This window comes from Pristiophorus japonicus, unplaced genomic scaffold (assembly GCF_044704955.1).
Source record: "Pristiophorus japonicus isolate sPriJap1 unplaced genomic scaffold, sPriJap1.hap1 HAP1_SCAFFOLD_1408, whole genome shotgun sequence".
Lineage (NCBI taxonomy): Eukaryota > Metazoa > Chordata > Chondrichthyes > Pristiophoridae > Pristiophorus > Pristiophorus japonicus.
Window position 1 is genome coordinate 49,867 of NW_027251080.1, and position 18,591 is coordinate 68,457.

General features: G+C 50.3%; 1 protein-coding gene across 1 annotated transcript in view; it reads left to right on the plus strand.

The window, feature by feature from the left end:
* The window catches only part of prpf19 (pre-mRNA processing factor 19), a gene marked incomplete at both ends in the record, with an annotated part of 63,677 nt that extends 45,290 nt beyond the window's left edge, over positions 1-18,387 (plus strand). Inside the window, 6 exons of the mRNA XM_070870448.1 lie at positions 921-1,030; positions 1,133-1,288; positions 4,410-4,479; positions 8,450-8,535; positions 11,821-11,991; positions 18,245-18,387. Coding sequence (XP_070726549.1) covers positions 921-1,030; positions 1,133-1,288; positions 4,410-4,479; positions 8,450-8,535; positions 11,821-11,991; positions 18,245-18,387 — 736 coding nt within the window. The remainder of the gene's footprint in view (positions 1-920; positions 1,031-1,132; positions 1,289-4,409; positions 4,480-8,449; positions 8,536-11,820; positions 11,992-18,244) is intronic.
* Positions 18,388-18,591: the final 204 nt, after the last annotated feature.

Sequence of the window (18,591 nt, forward strand, 5' to 3'; positions counted from 1 at the left end):
AGGTTAGGTGAATGGGCAAATGCATGACAGATGCAGTATAATGTGGATAAATGTGAGGTTATCCAGTTTGGGGGCAAAAACGCAAAGACAGAATATTATCTGAATGGTGGCAGATTAGGAAAGGGAGGTGCAACGAGATCTAGGTGTCATGGTACATCAGTCATTGAAAGTTGGCATGCAGGTACAGCAGGTGGTGAAGAAGGCAAATGGTATGTTGGCCTTCATAGCTAGGGGATTTGAGTATAGGAGCAGGGAGGTCTTACTGCAGTTGTACAGGGTCTTGGTGAGGCCTCACCTGGAATATTGTGTTCAGTTTTGGTCTCCTAATCTGAGGAAGGACGTTCTTGCTATTGAGGGAGTGCAGTGAAGGTTCAGCAGACTGATCCCCGGGATGGCTGGACTGACATATGAGGAGAGACTGGATCAACTGGGGCCTTTATACACTGGAGTTTAGAAGGATGAGAGGGGATCTCATAGAAACGTATAAGATTCTGACGGGACGGGACAGGTTAGATGCAGGAAGAATATTCCCAATGTTGGGGAAGTCCAGAACCAGGGGACATAGTCTAAGGATAAGGGGCAGGCCATTTAGGACTGAGATGAGGAGAAACTTCTTCACTCAGAGTTGTGAACCTGTGGAATTCGCTACGGCAGAGAGTTGTTGATGTCAGTTCATTGGATATATTCAAGAGGGAGTTAGATATGGCCCTTACGGCTAAATAGAACAAGGGGTATGGAGCGAAAGCAGGAAAGGGGTACTGAGGTGAATGATCAGCCATGATCTTATTGAATGGTGGTGCAGACTCGAAGGGCCGAATGGCCTACTCCTGCACCTATTTTCTATGTTTCTATGCCCTGGTTGACCCCTGCGCCGGGCCCTGGTTGACCCCTGTGTGTGTGTCTCTCTCTCTCCCCCGCAGGCGGAGCTGACAAAAACGTGGTGGTGTTCGACAAGAATTCGGAGCAGATATTGGCCACGCTCAAAGGTCACAGCAAGAAGGTCACGAGTGTGGTATACCACCCCAGTGAGGTGAGCTGCTGCGTAGCGGCCAACGGGAACTTGCTTATCTTTACACAACTGCATCCAAATACTTAACCGCAGGCTCCCTTTCTCCTCCTCAATCCCCCACAGAATATTGTCTTCTCGGCCTCTCCCGACACAACTATTCGAATCTGGTCCGTTTCCACCACGTCCTGTGTGCAAGTTGTCCGGGCCCACGAGGGTTCGGTCACCGGCCTCAGTCTGCACGCTACGGGTGACTACCTGCTCAGCGCTTCCGACGACCAGGTTAGTGACGGTGCTCTGTGTTTGTGTGTGTTTGTTTAATAGCCTTTTCACGGGACAGAACATTGCGCTAAACACCACTGCATCGCACAGTGAGTAATCTTTACCCTGCTGAATATAGTTAGTTAGTGACCCTTACCCTGCTGAATATAGTTGGTGATCCTGTTCATGCTGAATAAACAGCAATCCTGTACAGTTACACTGTGATTAATCCTTACCCTGCTGAATAAACAGCAATCCTGTACAGTTACACTGTGAGTGAACCTTACCCTGCTGAATAAACAGCAATCCTGTACAGTTACACTGTGAGTGAACCTTACCCTGCTGAATAAACAGCAACCCTGTACAGTGAGTGACCCTTACCCTGCTGAATAAACAGCAATCCTGTACAGTTACACTGTGAGTGACCCTTACCCTGCTGAATAAACAGCAACCCTGTACAGTGAGTGACCCTTACCCTGCTGAATAAAACAGTAACTGTACAGTGAGTGACCCTTACCCTGCTGAATAAAACAGTAACTGTACAGTGAGTGACCCTTACCCTGCTGAATAAAACAGTAACTGTACAGTGAGTGACCCTTACCCTGCTGAATAAAACAGTAACTGTACAGTGAGTGATCCTTACCCTGCTGAATAAAACGGTAACTGTACAGTGAGTGATCCTTACCCTGCTGAATAAAACAGTAACTGTACTGTGAGTGATCCTTACCCTGCTGAATAAAACGGTAACTGTACAGTGAGTGACCCTTACCCTGCTGAATAAAACAGTAACTGTACAGTGAGTGACCCTTACCCTGCTGAATAAAACAGTAACTGTACTGTGAGTGACCCTTACCCTGCTGAATAAAACAGTAACTGTACTGTGAGTGACCCTTACCCTGCTGAATAAAACAGTAACTGTACTGTGAGTGACCCTTACCCTTCTGAATAAAACAGTAACTGTACAGTGCGTGACCCTTACCCTGCTGAATAAAACAGTAACTTTACAGTGAGTGACCCTTACCCTGCTGAATAAAACAGTAACTGTACAGTGAGTGACCCTAACCCTGCTGAATAAAACAGTAACTGTACTGTGAGTGACCCTTACCCTGCTGAATAAAACAGTAACTGTACAGTGAGTGACCCTTACCCTGCTGAATAAAACAGTAACTGTACTGTGAGTGACCCTTACCCTGCTGAATAAAACAGTAACTGTACTGTGAGTGACCCTTACCCTGCTGAATAAAACAGTAACTGTACTGTGAGTGACCCTTACCCTGCTGAATAAAACAGTAACTGTACAGTGAGTGACCCTTACCTTGCTGAATAAAACAGTAACGATACTGTGAGTGACCCTTACCCTGCTGAATAAAACAGTAACTGTACAGTGAGTGACCCTTACCCTGCTGAATAAAACAGTAACGATACTGTGAGTGACCCATACCTTGCTGAATAAAACAGTAACTGTACAGTGAGTGACCCTTACCCTGAATAAACAGTGACTGTACCATTACACAGTGAGTGATCCTTACCCTGAATAAACAGTGACTGTACCATTACACAGTGAGTGACCCTTACCCTGAATAAACAGTGACTGTATCATTACACAGTGAGTGACCCTTACCCTGAATAAACAGTGACTGTATCATTACACAGTGAGTGATCCTTACCCTGAATAAACAGTGACTGTATCATTACACAGTGAGTGATCCTTACCCTGAATAAACAGTGACTGTACCATTACACAGTGAGTGATCCTTACCCTGAATAAACAGTGACTGTACCATTACACAGTGAGTGATCCTTACCCTGAATAAACAGTGACTGTATCATTACACAGTGAGTGACCCTTACCCTGAATAAACAGTGACTGTATCATTACACAGTGAGTGATCCTTACCCTGAATAAACAGTGACTGTACCATTACACAGTGAGTGACCCTTACCCTGAATAAACAGTGACTGTACCATTACACAGTGAGTGATCCTTACCCTGAATAAACAGTGACTGTACCATTACACAGTGAGTAATCCTTACCCTGAATAAACAGTGACTTTACCATTACACAGTGAGTGATCCTTACCCTGAATAAACCGTGACTGTATCATTACACAGTGAGTGATCCTTACCCTGAATAAACAGTGACTCTATCATTACACAGTGAGTGATCCTTACCCTGAATAAACAGTGACTCTATCATTACACAGTGAGTGATCCTTGCCCTACTGAATAAACAGAAGGAGGCCATTCGGCCCACCGTGCTTGTGCTAGCCCGTTGGTAGAGCTATCCAAGTAGTCCCACACCTCCTTGCTCGTTTCCCAGAGCCCTGAAAATGTTTCCCCTTCAAGTATTTATCCAATTACCCTTTTGAGAGTTATGATTGAGCCTGCTTCCGCTGCCCGTTCAGGCAGTGCGTTCCTGATCTCCCCCTCTGGGTCTTTCACCGATTATGTTACATCTGTGTCCTCTGGTTACTGACCCCTCTGCCACTGAAAACAGTTTCTCCTTCTTTACTTGATCAAAACCCTTTCATGATCTTGAACACCTCTAACCAATCTTCCCTTAACCTTCTCTGCTCTAAGGAGAACAATCCCAGCTTCTCCAATCTCTCCATGTATCTGGAGTCCCTCATCCCCTGGTGTCAGCCGTGGCTCGGTGGGTAGCACTCTCGCCTGTGGGTCAGAAGGTTGTGGGTTCAAGTCTCACTCCAGGTACCTGAGCACGGAAATCTAGGCCGACACACTCCAGTGCAGTGCTGAGGGAGCGCTGCACTGTCGGAGGTGCCGTCTTTCGGATGAGAAGTTCAATTGAGTCTGCTCTCTCTCTCGAGTGGACGCACTATTTTGAAGAAGAGCAGGGGAGTTATACCCGGTTTCCTAAGGGCCAATATTTATCCCTCAATCAATATAACAAAAACAGATGATCTGGTCATTATCGCGTTGCTGTTTTGTGGGAGCTTGCTGTGCACAAATTGGCTGCCGCGTTTCCCACATTACAACAGTGACTGCACTCCAAAAGTACTTCACTGGCTGTAAAGCGCTTTGAGACGTCCGGTGGTCATGAAAGGCGCTATATAAATGCAAGTCCTTTTTTTTTTTCTTGCTCTGTGGAGCTGAAGTTTCTCTCTCTCTCTCTCTCCGCAGTACTGGGCGTTCTCTGATATACGTACAGGCCGTGTACTTACCAAAGTCACGGACGAGGCAGCTGGATGCGGTAAGAGCTGGGATTGCGGGGGAGGGGTAAAAGTGACTGCTGTGAATTTTACATTTTTCTGACAGAAAACCAGCATAGCCCAGAGAACATAGCACAATACTGCTGGAAATCTGATATCAAAGCAGAAAATGCTGGTCATAGGCAGCAATCTGTGGAGTGAGAAACAGAGTTAACATTTCAGGTCTTTCACTGGAAAAGGTTCGAGGTGTAACAGGTTTTAAGCAAGTGCAGAGGCAGGCACAGGAGGGGAGGGGAAGGTAAGGACAAAGGGGGAAAGGTCTGTGATAGGGTGGAGGGCAGGTGAGATTCATCACCATCATCATCACAGGCAGTCCCTCGGTATCGAGGAAGACTTGCTCCCACTCTAAAAATGAGTCCTTAGGTGGCTGAACAGTCCAATACGAGAACCACAGTCCCTGCCACAGGTGGGACAGATAGACGTTGAGGGTAAGGGAGGGTGGGACTGGTTTGCCGCACGCTCCTTCCGCTGCCTGCGCTTGGTTTCTGCATGCTCTCGGCGACGAGACTCGAGGTGCTCAGCGCCCTCCCGGATGCACTTCCTCCACTTAGGGCGGTCTTTGGCCAGGGACTCCCAGGTGTCAGTGGGGGATGTTGCACTTTACCAGGGAGGCTTTGAGGGTGTCCCTGTAACGTTTCCTCTGCCCACCTTTGGCTCGTTTGCCGTGACGGAGCTCCGAGTAGAGCGCTTGCTTTGGGAGTCTCGTGTCGGGCATGCGGACAATGTGGCCTGCCCAGCGGAGCTGGTCGAGTGTGGTCAGTGCTTCAATGCTGGGGATGTTGGCCTGGTCGAGGACGCTAACGTTGGTGCGTCTGTCCTCCCAGGGGATTTGCAGGATCTTGCGGAGACATCGTTGGTGGTATTTCTCCAGCGACTTGAGCTGTCTACTGTACATGGTCCATGTCTCTGAGCCATACAGGAGGGCGGCTATTACTACAGCCCTGTAGACCATGAGCTCGGTGGTAGGTTTGAGGGCCTGGTCTTCAAACACTCTTTTCCTCAGGCGGCCGAAGGCTGCACTGGCGCACTGGAGGCGGTGTTGGATCTGGTGGTCAATGCCTGCCCTTGTTGATAAGAGACTCCCGAGGTTTGGGAAATGGTCTCGGTGTCCAGGGCCACGCCGTGAATCTTGATGACGGGGGTGGGGGAGTGCTGTGCGGCGGGGACAGGTGCTGGACAAAAGGGATGATGGTGCAAGGCAAAACGAGATTGTAATGGGGCATAAGAACATAAGAAATAGGATTGGAGTAGGCCACTTGGCTCCTCGAGCCCGCTCCACCATTCAGCGAGATCATGGCTGATCTTCTGCCTCAACTCCACTTTCCCTCCCGATCCCCATATCCCCTGATTCCAAAAGTCCCGCTGTTCAGGAAAGGAGGGACGGAGAGCACAGACAACTAACTACAAGCTAGTTAGCCTGACATCAGTAGTGGGGAAAATGCTAGAATCTGTTATTATGGACACGGTAACAGGGCACTTACAAAATAATAATAGGATTGGGCAGAGTCAACACAGATTTATGAAAAGGATGTAGCTAGCAGGGTAGATAAAGGGGAACCAGTGGATGTAATATATTTGGTTTTCATAAAGTATTTGATAAGGTGCCGCACAAGAGGTTATTGAACAAAATTCGGGCTCATGGGATTGGGGGTAATATACTGGCACGGATTGAGGATTGGTTAACGGACAGAAAACAGAGAGTAGGAATAAACGGGTCATTTTCGGGTTGGCCGACTGTAACTTGGGTACTGCAAGGATTGGTGCTTGGCCCCAGCTATTCACAATCTATATCAATGATTTGGATGAGGGGACTGAGTGCAATTTTGATGACGATACAAAGCTAGGTGGGATAGTAAGCTGTAATGAGGATGCAAAGAGGCTTCAGTGGAATATAGATAGGTTAAGTGTGTGGGCAGGAACATGGCAGATGACATATAACGTGGGTAAATGTGAAGTTATCCACGTTGGTAGGAAAAATAGAACAGCAAAGTATTTTTTAAATGGTGAGAGATTGGGAAATGTTGATGTCCTTGCACACCAATTACTGAAAGTTAACATGCAGGTACAGCAAGCAATTCAGAAAGTAAATGGTATGTTAGCCTTGATTACAAAAGGATTGGTGTATACGAGAAAATAAGTCTGACTGCAATTATATCGGGCCCTGGTGAGACCACACCTGGAGTATTGTGTACAGTTTTGATCTCCTGACCTAAAAAAGGATATACTTGCCATAGAGGGAGTGCAACGAAGGTTCACCTACTGATTCCTGGGATGGGGGGATTGTCCTATGAGGAGAGATTGAGTAGAGTAGGCCGACATTCGCTGGAGTTTAGAAGAATGAGGTGATCTCATTGAAACATATAAAATTCTTGAAGGGAGGATGTTTCCTCTGGTTGGGGAGTCGAGAACCAGGGGTCACAGTCTCAGAAGAAGGGGTCGGCCATTTAAGACTGAGATGAGGAGAAATTTCTTCACTCAGAGGGTTGTGAATGTGAACCTTCAGAATTCTCTACCCCAGAGGGCTGTGGATGCATCGTCAAGATTGAGGTCGGCAGACACTAACGGGATATGGGGATCGGGCAAGAAAGTGCAGTTGAGGGAGAAGATACAAAGATGGGAGGAAAAGCAATGTGTGAGGAGGACACAGGAAATCTGCAAAAGGACATAGACAGGCTAAGTGAGTGGGCTAAAAACATGGCGTATAATGTTGGAAAGTGTGAGGTCATGCACTTTGGCAGAAAAAAAATCAAAGAGCAAGTTATTATTTAAATGGAGAAAGATTGCAAAGTGCTGCAGTACAATGGGACCTGGGGGTACTTGTGCATGAAACACAAAAGGTTAGTATGCAGGTACAGCAAATGATCAGGAAGGCCAATGGTATCTTGGCCTTTATTGCAAAAGGGATGGAGTATAAAAGCAGGGAAGTCTTGCTACAGCTATACAGGGTATTGGTGAGGCCACACCTGGAATACTGCGTGCAGTTTTGGTTTCCATATTTACGAAAGGATATACTTGCTTTGGAGGCAGTTCAGAGAAGGTTCACTTGGTTGATTCCGGAGATGAGGGGATTGACTTATGAGGAAAGGTTGAGTAGGTTGGGTCTCTACTCATTGGAATTCAGAAGAATGAGGTGATCTTATCGAAACGTATAAGATTATGAGGGGGCTTGACAAGGTGGATGCAGAGAGGATGTTTCCACTGATGGGGGAGACTAGAACTAGAGGGCATAATCTTAGAATAAGGGGCCACCCATTTAAAACTGAGATGAGGAGAAATTGCTTCTCTCAGAGGGTTGTGGATCTGTGGAATTCGCTGCCTCAGAGAGCTGTGGAAGCTGGGACATTGAATATATTTAAGACAGAAATAGACAGTTTCTTAAACGATGAGGGGATAAGTAGTTTTGGGGAGCGGGCGGGGAAGTGGAGCTGAGTCAATGATCGGATCAGCCATGATCGTATTAAATAGCGGAGCAGGCTCGAGGGGCCGTACGGCCTAATCCTGCTCTTATTTCTTATGTTCTTATGTAACCTCCTCATCTCAGCAATCAACCTAGTGAATCTTCTCTGAACTGCCTCCAATGCAAGTATATCCTTTCTTAAATACAGAGACCAAAACTGCACGCAGTATTCCAGGTGTGGCCTCACCAATACCCTGTACAGTTGTAGCAGGACTTCTCTGCTTTTATACTCTATCCCCCTTGTAATAAAGGCCAACATTCCTTTTGCCTTCCTGATCACTTGCTGTACCTGCATACTAACTTTTTGTGTTTCATATACAAGGACCCCCAGGTCCCGCTGTACTGCAGCACTTTGCAATCGCTCCCCATTTAAAAATTTTGCTTTTTCATTCTTCCTCCAAAGTGGATGACCTCACATGTTCCCACATTATACTCGATGTTCGCGGGACCCTGGTAACACCTCATTGACGCGACATTCTCTCTCCTCTCCCCAGCCCTGACCTGTGCCCAGTTCCATCCTGACGGTTTGATCTTTGGCACCGGGACCATTGACTCACAGATCAAGATCTGGGATCTGAAGGTAAGGTGTGGAGAGGCGGGGCCCGGCTTCGACTGCCACTCACCCAACCTATTGTGGGCTGTGTGGGATCCCAGTATCGGGCACTGTGGGAGGGGCAGTACTGAGGGAGTGCCGCACTGTGGTAGGGGCAGTACTGAGGGAGTGCTGCACTGTGGTAGGGGCAGTACTGAGGGGGCACCGCACTGTGGTAGGGGCAGTACTGAGGGAGTGCTGCACTGTGGTAGGGGCAGTACTGAGGGAGTGCTGCACTGTGGGAGGGGCAGTACTGAGGGAGTGCTGCACTGTCGGAGGGGCAGTACTGAGGGAGTGCTGCACTGTGGTAGGGGCAGTACTGAGGGAGCACCGCACTGTCGGAGGGGCAGTACTGAGGGAGTGCTGCACTGTCGGAGGGGCAGTACTGAGGGAGTGCTGCACTGTGGGAGGGGCAGTACTGAGGGAGTGCTGCACTGTGGTAGGGGCAGTACTGAGAGAGCACCGCACTGTCGGAGGGGCAGTACTGAGGGAGTGCTGCACTGTCGGAGGGGCAGTACTGAGAAGTGCTGCACTGTCGGAGGAGCAGGACTGAGGGAGTGCTGCACTGTCGGAGGGGCAGTACTGAGGGAGTGCTGCACTGTCGGAGGGGCAGTACTGAGGGAGTGCTGCACTGTCGGAGGGGCAGTACTGAGGGAGTGCCGCACTGTGGTAGGGGCAGTACTGAGGGAGTGCTGCACTGTGGTAGGGGCAGTACTGAGGGGGCACCGCACTGTGGTAGGGGCAGTACTGAGGGAGTGCTGCACTGTGGGAGGGGCAGTACTGAGGGGGCACCGCACTGTGGGAGGGGCAGTACTGAGGGAGTGCCGCACTGTGGTAGGGGCAGTACTGAGGGAGTGCTGCACTGTGGTAGGGGCAGTACTGAGGGAGTGCTGCACTGTGGGAGGGGCCGTACTGAGGGAGTGCTGCACTGTCGGAGGGGCAGTACTGAGGGAGTGCTGCACTGTGGTAGGGGCAGTACTGAGGGAGCACCGCACTGTCGGAGGGGCAGTACTGAGGGAGTGCTGCACTGTCGGAGGGGCAGTACTGAGGGAGTGCTGCACTGTCGGAGGGGCAGTACTGAGGGAGTGCTGCACTGTCGGAGGGGCAGTACTGAGGGAGTGCTGCACTGTCGGAGGGGCAGTACTGAGGGAGTGCTGCACTGTGGTAGGGGCAGTACTGAGAGAGCACCGCACTGTAGGAGGGGCAGTACTGAGGGAGTGCTGCACTGTCGGAGGGGCAGTACTGAGGGAGTGCTGCACTGTCGGAGGAGCAGGACTGAGGGAGTGCTGCACTGTCGGAGGGGCAGTACTGAGGGAGTGCTGCACTGTCGGAGGGGCAGTACTGAGGGAGTGCTGCACTGTGGGAGGGGCAGTACTGAGGGAGTGCTGCACTGTGGGAGGGGCAGTACTGAGGGAGTGCTGCACTGTGGGAGGGGCAGTACTGAGGGAGTGCTGCACTGTGGGAGGGGCAGTACTGAGGGAGTGCTGCACTGTGGGAGGGGCAGTACTGAGGGAGTGCTGCACTGTGGGAGGGGCAGTACTGAGGGAGTGCTGCACTGTGGGAGGGGCAGTACTGAGGGAGTGCCGCACTGTGGGAGGGGCAGTACTGAGGGAGCGCAGCACTGTGGGAGGGGCAGTACTGAGGGAGTGCTGCACTGTGGGAGGGGCAGTACTGAGGGAGTGCTGCACTGTGGGAGGGGCAGTACTGAGGGGGCACCGCACTGTGGTAGGGGCAGTACTGAGGGAGTGCTGCACTGTGGGAGGGGCAGTACTGAGGGGGCACCGCACTGTGGGAGGGGCAGTACTGAGGGAGTGCCGCACTGTGGTAGGGGCAGTACTGAGGGAGTGCTGCACTGTGGTAGGGGCAGTACTGAGGGAGTGCTGCACTGTGGGAGGGGCCGTACTGAGGGAGTGCTGCACTGTCGGAGGGGCAGTACTGAGGGAGTGCTGCACTGTGGTAGGGGCAGTACTGAGGGAGCACCGCACTGTCGGAGGGGCAGTACTGAGGGAGTGCTGCACTGTCGGAGGGGCAGTACTGAGGGAGTGCTGCACTGTCGGAGGGGCAGTACTGAGGGAGTGCTGCACTGTCGGAGGGGCAGTACTGAGGGAGTGCTGCACTGTCGGAGGGGCAGTACTGAGGGAGTGCTGCACTGTGGTAGGGGCAGTACTGAGAGAGCACCGCACTGTAGGAGGGGCAGTACTGAGGGAGTGCTGCACTGTCGGAGGGGCAGTACTGAGGGAGTGCTGCACTGTCGGAGGAGCAGGACTGAGGGAGTGCTGCACTGTCGGAGGGGCAGTACTGAGGGAGTGCTGCACTGTCGGAGGGGCAGTACTGAGGGAGTGCTGCACTGTGGGAGGGGCAGTACTGAGGGAGTGCTGCACTGTGGGAGGGGCAGTACTGAGGGAGTGCTGCACTGTGGGAGGGGCAGTACTGAGGGAGTGCTGCACTGTGGGAGGGGCAGTACTGAGGGAGTGCCGCACTGTGGGAGGGGCAGTACTGAGGGAGTGCTGCACTGTGGGAGGGGCAGTACTGAGGGAGTGCTGCACTGTGGGAGGGGCAGTACTGAGGGAGTGCTGCACTGTGGGAGGGGCAGTACTGAGGGAGCGCTGCACTGTGGGAGGGGCAGTACTGAGGGAGTGCTGCACTGTGGGAGGGGCAGTACTGAGGGAGCGCTGCACTGTGGGAGGGGCAGTACTGAGGGAGCGCTGCACTGTGGGAGGGGCAGTACTGAGGGAGTGCTGTACTGTGGGAGGGGCAGTACTGAGGGAGTGCTGCACTGTGGGAGGGGCAGTACTGAGGGAGTGCTGCACTGTGGGAGGGGCAGTACTGAGGGAGTGCCGCACTGTCTGAGGGGCAGTACTGAGGGAGTGCTGCACTGTGGGAGGGGCAGTACTGAGGGAGTGCTGCACTGTGGGAGGGGCAGTACTGAGGGAGTGCTGCACTGTCGGAGGGGCAGTACTGAGGGAGTGCCGCACTGTGGGAAGGGGTCTTTTGGTGTGCACCGCCAATCCTTGGCCGGGTCTGATACTATTAAAACAAGAGCAGGAGGATCCTGGCCGAATATTTATCCCTCAACCATCACTTTCAAAGAAGAAAACTATTGGTTAACTAGTTCGCGGTTATTTGGATCTTGCTGTGCAATACCAAAATGGCTGCACAGCAGCGGTACGCGCGCTTTGCCAAACGGTTTGTCGGCTGTGCGGAGCTCGGACAAGCGCGTGTGGTTGATCCTCTGCCTGTCTCACGCTTCGCCCTGTCTCCCTCTGCGTGCAGGAACGAACGAATGTGGCGAATTTCCCGGGACACTCGGGCCCCATCACCAGCATCGCCTTCTCCGAGAACGGCTACTACCTGGCCACAGCCGCCGACGACTCGCAGGTCAAGCTCTGGGATCTGCGCAAGCTGAAGAACTTCAAGACCATCCAGCTGGATGATCATTACGAGGCAAGATCCAGCTAGGAATTCCGGAATACATAAGAACACAAGAAATAGGAGCAGGAGTAGGCCATACGGCCCCTGGAGCCTGCTCCACCATTTAATACGATCATGGCTGATCTGATTATGGACTCAGCTCCACTTCCCCGCCCGCTCCCCATAACCCCTCATCCCTTATCGGTTAAGAAACTGTCTATTTCTGTCTTAAATTTATTCAATGACCCAGCCTCCACAGCTCTCTGAGGCAGAGAATTCCACAGATTTACAACCCTCTGAGAGAAGAAATTTCTCCTCATCTCAGTTTTAAATGGGTGGCCCCTTATTCTAAGATTATGCCCTCTAGTTCTAGTCTCCCCCATCAGTGGAAACATCCTCTCTGCATTCACCTTGTCAAGCCCCCTCATTATCTTGTATGTTTCGATAAGATCACCTCTCATTCTTCTGAATTCCAATGAGTAGAGACCCAACCTACTCAACTTTTCCTCATAAGTCAACCCCCTCATCCCCGGAATCAACCGAGTGAACCTTCTCTGAACTGCCTCCAAAGCAAGTATATCCTTTCGTAAATATGGAAACTAAAACAGCACACAGTATTCCAGGTGTGGCCTCACCAATACCCTGTATAACTGTAGCAAGACTTCCCTGCTTTTATACTCCATCCCCTTTGCAATAAAGGCCAAGATACCATTGCCCTTCCTGATCACTTGCTGTACCTGCATACTAACCTTTTGTGTTTCATGCACCAGGTCCCGCTGTACTGCGGCACTTTGCAATCTTTCCCCATTTAAATAATAACTTGCTCTTTGATTTTTTTCTGCCAAAGTACATAACCTCACACTTTCTGACATTGTACTCCATCTGCCAAATTTTTGCCCACTCACTTACCCTGTCAATGTCCTTTTGAAAATTTTTTGTGTCCTCCTCACACATTGCTTGTCCTCCCATCTTTGTATCGTCAGCAAACTTGGCTACATTACACTCAGTCCCTTCTTCCAAGTCGTTAATATAGATTGTAAATAGTTGGGGTCCCAGCACTGATCCCTGCGGCACCCCACTAGTTACTGGTTGCCAACCTGAGAATGAACCATTTATCCTGATTCTCTGTTCTCTATTAGTTAGCCAATCCTCTATCCATGCTAATATATTACCCCCAACTCCGTGAACTTTTATCTTGTGCAGTAACCTTTTATGTGGCACGTTGTCAAATGCCTTCTGTAAGTCCAAATACACCACATCCACTGGTTCCCCTTTATCCACCCTGTTCGTTACATCCTCACGCTGGCGTAGCGGGTATGTTCCCAGACAAGATGCTCAGTTGGACTTGCTCTCCCTACACTCCCCACAACACCCCCGACCCCCTCCCCTCTGAGTCAGAATGTCGTGGGTTCAAACCCCCACTCCAGAGACTTTAGCCTGAAGCAGAGTCAGCATGGATTTATGAAGGGGAAGTCATGTTTGACAAATTTGCTGGAGTTCTTTGAGGATGTAATGAACAGGGTGGATAAAGGGGAACCAGTGGATGTGGTGTATTGGGACTTCCAGAAGGCATTTGACAAGGTGTCACATAAAAGGTTATTGCACAAGATAAAAGTTCACGGGGTTGGGGGTAATATATCAGCATGGATAGAGGATTGGCTAACGACCAGAAAACAGAAAGTCGGGATAAATGGGTCATTCTCTGGTTGGCAATCAGTAACTAGTGGGGTGCCGCAGGGATCAGTGCTGGGACCCCAACTATTTACAATCTATATTAACAACTTGGATGAAGGGACTGAGTGTAATGTAGCCAAATTTGCTGACGATACAAAGATGGGTGGGAAAGCAAGTTGTGAGAAGGACACAAAAAATCTTCAAAGGGATATAGACAGGCTAAGTGAGTGGACAAAAATTTGATAGACGGAGTATAATGTGGGAAAATGTGAAGTTATCCATTTTGGTAGGAAATTTTTTTTTTAAAATTATTTAAATGGGGAGAGATTACAAAATGCGGTAGAGTGATCTGCAGGTCCCTGTACATGAAACACAAAAAGTTACAGCAAGTAATCAAGAAGGCAAATGTGTAATATTGCAGCCGGGATGGGGTATAAAAGTAGGGAAGTCCTGCTACGACTGTAGAGGGCGTTGGTGAGATCACACCTGGAGTACTGTTTTGGTATTTAAGGAGGCAGTTCAGAGAAGGTTCACTGGGTTGACTCTGGAGATGAGGGGGTTGACTTATGAAGATAGGTTGAGTAGGTTGGGCCTATACTCATTGGAGTTTAGAAGAATGAGAGGCGATCTTATTGAAACATATAAGATTCTGAGGAGGCTTGACAGAGTAGATGCAGAGAGGATGTTTCCCCTCGTGGGGGAATCTAGAACTAGGGGACATAGTTTCAGAATAAGGGGCCGTCCATTTAAAACTGAGATGAGGAGGAATTTCTTCTCTCAGAGGGTTGTAAATCTGTGGAATTCTCTGCCTCAGAGAGCTGTGGAGGCTGGGTCATTGAATATATTTAAGGTGGAGATAGACAGATTTTTGAGCAATAAGGGAATAAAGGGTTATGGGGAGCGGGCGGGGAAGTGGAGTTGAGTCCATGATCGGATCAGTCAGGATCTTATTGAATGGCGGAGCAGGCTCGAGGGGCCAAATGGCCGACTGCTGTTCCTATTTCTTATGTTCTTGTATGTGAGTCCAGTCCTACAACAACCTGGTTGACCCATTTTCAATTCATTCGTGGGATGTGGCCGTCGCTGGCCAGGCCGACATTTATTGCCCATCCCTAATTGCCCCTTGAGAAGGTGGTGGTGAGCCGCCTTCTTGAACCGCTGCAGTCCGTGTGGTGAAGGTGCTCTCACAGTGCTGTTAGGGAGGGAGTTCCAGGATTTCGCCCCAGCGACGATGAAGGAACGGCCGATATAGTTCCAAGGCGGGATGTTGTGTGACTTTGAGGGGAACGTGGAGGTGGTGGTGTTCCCATGCGCCTGCTGCCCTTGTCCTTCTAGGTGGTAGAGGTCGCAGGTTTGGGAGGTGCTGACGAAGAAGCCTTGGCGTGTTGCTGCACTGCATCTTGTAGATGGTACACACTGCAGCCAGGGGGTGCCGGTGGTGGAGGGAGTGGGTGTTTAAGGTGGTGGATGGGGTGCCCATCAAGTGGCTGCTTTGTGTCGAGCTTCTCAAGTGCTGTGGGAGCTACACTGATCCAGGCAAGTGGAGAGTATTCCTAATTCATAGGAATCGAGGAAGACTTGCTTCCACTCTGAACATGAGTCCTTAGGTGGCTGAACAGTCCAATATGAGAACCACAGTCCCTGTCACATAGAAACATAGAAAATAGGTGCAGGAGTAGGCCATTCGGCCCTTCGAGCCTGTACCGCCATTCAATGAGTTCATGGCTGAACATGCAACTTCAGTACTCCATTCCTGCTTTCTCACCATACCCCTTGATCCCCCTAGTAGTAAGGACTACATCTAACTCCTTTTTGAATATATTCAGTGAATTGGCCTCAGAGAATTCCACAGGTTCACCACTCTCTGGGTGAAGAAGTTTCTCCTCATCTCGGTCCTAAATGGCTTGCCCCTTATCCTTAGACTGTGACCCCTGGTTCTGGACTTCCCCAACATCGGGAACATTCTTCCTGCATCTAACCTGTCTAAACCCGTCAGAATTTTAAACGTTTCTATGAGGTCCCCTCTCATTCTTCTGAACTCCAGTGAATACAAGCCCAGTTGATCCAGTCTTTCTTGATATGTTAGTCCCGCCATCCCGGGAATCAGTCTGGTGAACCTTCGCTGCACTCCCTCAATAGCAAGAATGTCCTTCCTCAAGTTAGGAGATCAAAACTGTACACAATACTCCAGGTGTGGCCTCACCAAGGCCCTGTACAACTGTAGTAACACCTCCCTGCCCCTGTACTGAAATCCCCTCGTTATGAAGGCCAACATGCCATTTGCTTTCTTAACCTCCTGCTGTACCTGCATGCCAACCTTCAATGACTGATGTACCATGACACTCGGGTCTCGTTGCACCTCCTTTTCCTAATCTGTCACCGTTCAGATAATAGTCTGTCTCTCTGTTTTTACCACCAAAGTGGATAACCTCACATTTATCCACATTATACTTCATCTGCCATGCATTTGCCTACTCACCTAACCTATCCAAGTCGCTCTGCAGCCTCATAACATCCTCCTCGCAGCTCACACTGCCACCCAACTTAGTGTCATCCGCAAATTTGGATATACTACATTTAATCCCCTCGTCTAAATCATTAATGTACAGTGTAAACAGCTGGGACCCCAGCACAGAACCTTGCGGTACCCCACTAGTCACTGCCTGCCAGTCTGAAAAGTACCCATTTAATCCTACTCTTTGCTTCCTGTCTGACAACCAGTTCTCAATCCATGTCAGCACACTACCCCCAATCCCATGTGCTTTAACTTTGCACATTAATCTCTTGTGTGGGACCTTGTCGAAAGCCTTCTGAAAGTCCAAATACACCACATCAACTGGTTCTCCCTTGTCCACTCTACTGGAAACATTCTCAAAAAATTCCAGAAGATTTGTCAAGCATGATTTCCCTTTCACAAATCCATGCTGACTTGGACCTATCATGTCACCTCTTTCCAAATGTGCTGCTATGACATCCTTAATAATTGATTCCATCATTTTACCCACTACCGATGTCAGGCTGACCGGTCTATAATTCCCTGTTTTCTCTCTCCTTTTTTAAAAAGTGGGGTTACATTGGCTACCCTCCACTCCATAGGAACTGATCCAGAGTCTATGGAATGTTGGAAAATGACTGTCAATGCATCCGCTATTTCTAAGGCCACCTCCTTAAGTACTATGGGATGCAGTCCATCAGGCCCTGGGGATTTATCGGCCTTCAATCCCATCAATTTCCCGAATACAATTTCCCGACTAATAAGGATTTCCCTCAGTTCCTCCTTCTTACTGGACCCTCTGACCCCTTTTATATCCGGAAGGTTGTTTGTGTCCTCCTTAGTGAATACCGAACCAAAGTACTTGTTCAATTGGTCTGCCATTTCTTTGTTCCCCGTTATGACTTCCCCTGATTCTGACTGCAGGGGACCTATGTTTGTCTTTACTAATCTTTTTCTCTTTACATATCTATAGAAACTTTTGCAGTCCGTCTTAATGTTCCCTGCAAGCTTCCTCTCGTACTCCATTTTCCCTGCCCTAATCAAACCCTTTGTCCTCCTCTGCTGAGTTCTAAATTTCTCCCAGTCCCCGGGTTCGCTGCTATTTCTGGCCAATTTGTATGCCATTTCCTTGGCTTTAATACGATCCCTGATTTCCCTTGATAGCCACGGTTGAGCCACCTTCCCTTTTTTATTTTTACGCCAGACAGGAATGTACAATTGTTGTAGTTCATCCATGCCATCTCTAAATGTCTGCCATTGCCCATCCACTGTCAACCCCTTAAGTATCATTCGCCAATCTATCCCAGCCAATTCACGCCTCATACCTTCAAAGTTACCCTTCTTTAAGTTCTGGACCATGATCTCTGAATTAACCGTTTCATTCTCCATCCTAATATAGAATTCCACCATATTATGGTCACTCTTCCCCAAGGGGCCTCGCACAACAAGATTGCGAATTAATCCTCTCTCATTACACAACACCCAGTCTAAGATGGCCTCCCCCCTATTTGGTGGGACAGATAGACGTTGAGGGTAAGGGAGGGTGGGACAGGTTTGCCGCACGCTCCTTCCGCTGCCTGCGCTTGGTTTCTGCATGCTCTCGGCGACGAGACTCGAGGTGCTCAGCGCCCTCCCGGATGCACTTCCTCCACTTAGGGCGGTCTTTGGCCAGGGACTCCCAGGTGTCGGTGGGGATGTTGCACTTTATCAGGGAGGTTTTGAGGGTGTCCCTGTAACGTTTCCTCTGCCCAACTTTGGCTCGTTTGCCGTGACGGAGCTCCGAGTAGAGCGCTTGCTTTGGGAGTCTCGTGTCTGGCATGTGGACAATGTGGCCTGCCCAGCGGAGCTGGTCGAGTGTGGTCAGTGCTTCAATGCTGGGGATGTTGGTCAATGTTAACTGTCCGCTGAAGTGGTCAGTTTATAGCAAAACCGCTAGCTGGCGGTTTCGAGAGGAAGGCCGAGCTTCTCGAGGACCAACGCGGGGATGGGCAATAAATGCAGGAACGCACACACTTCCCCCGGGAATGTGGGCCAAAGATAAAGGCTGGCGATTTCCAGGGCTTCATTTCCCCCCCGTCATTCTCTGCTCCCTAACGTCTCGCTCTCCCTTCACTCCAGGTGAAATGCTTGACCTTTGACCAGAGCGGCACGTACCTGGCCGTGGGAGGGACAGACATCCGGGTGTACGTGTGTAAACAGTGGGCCGAGGTGCTGCACTTCACAGGTAAGGGCAGGTCCCAGCACCGACCTCCCTCCCTCCCGTCCTCCCTTCTCCCTCCCCCACCCCTCTCCCTCCTCCCCCTTTCCCTCTCTCCGCCCCCTCCCCTCTCCCTCCTCCCCCTCTCCCTCTCTCCCCCCCTCCCCTCTCTCCCCCCCTCCCCCTCCCTCCTCCCCCCCACCTCCCCTCCCTCCTCCCCTCTCCCCCCCCCCCTCTCCCCCCCTCAACACCCCTCTCCACACCCACC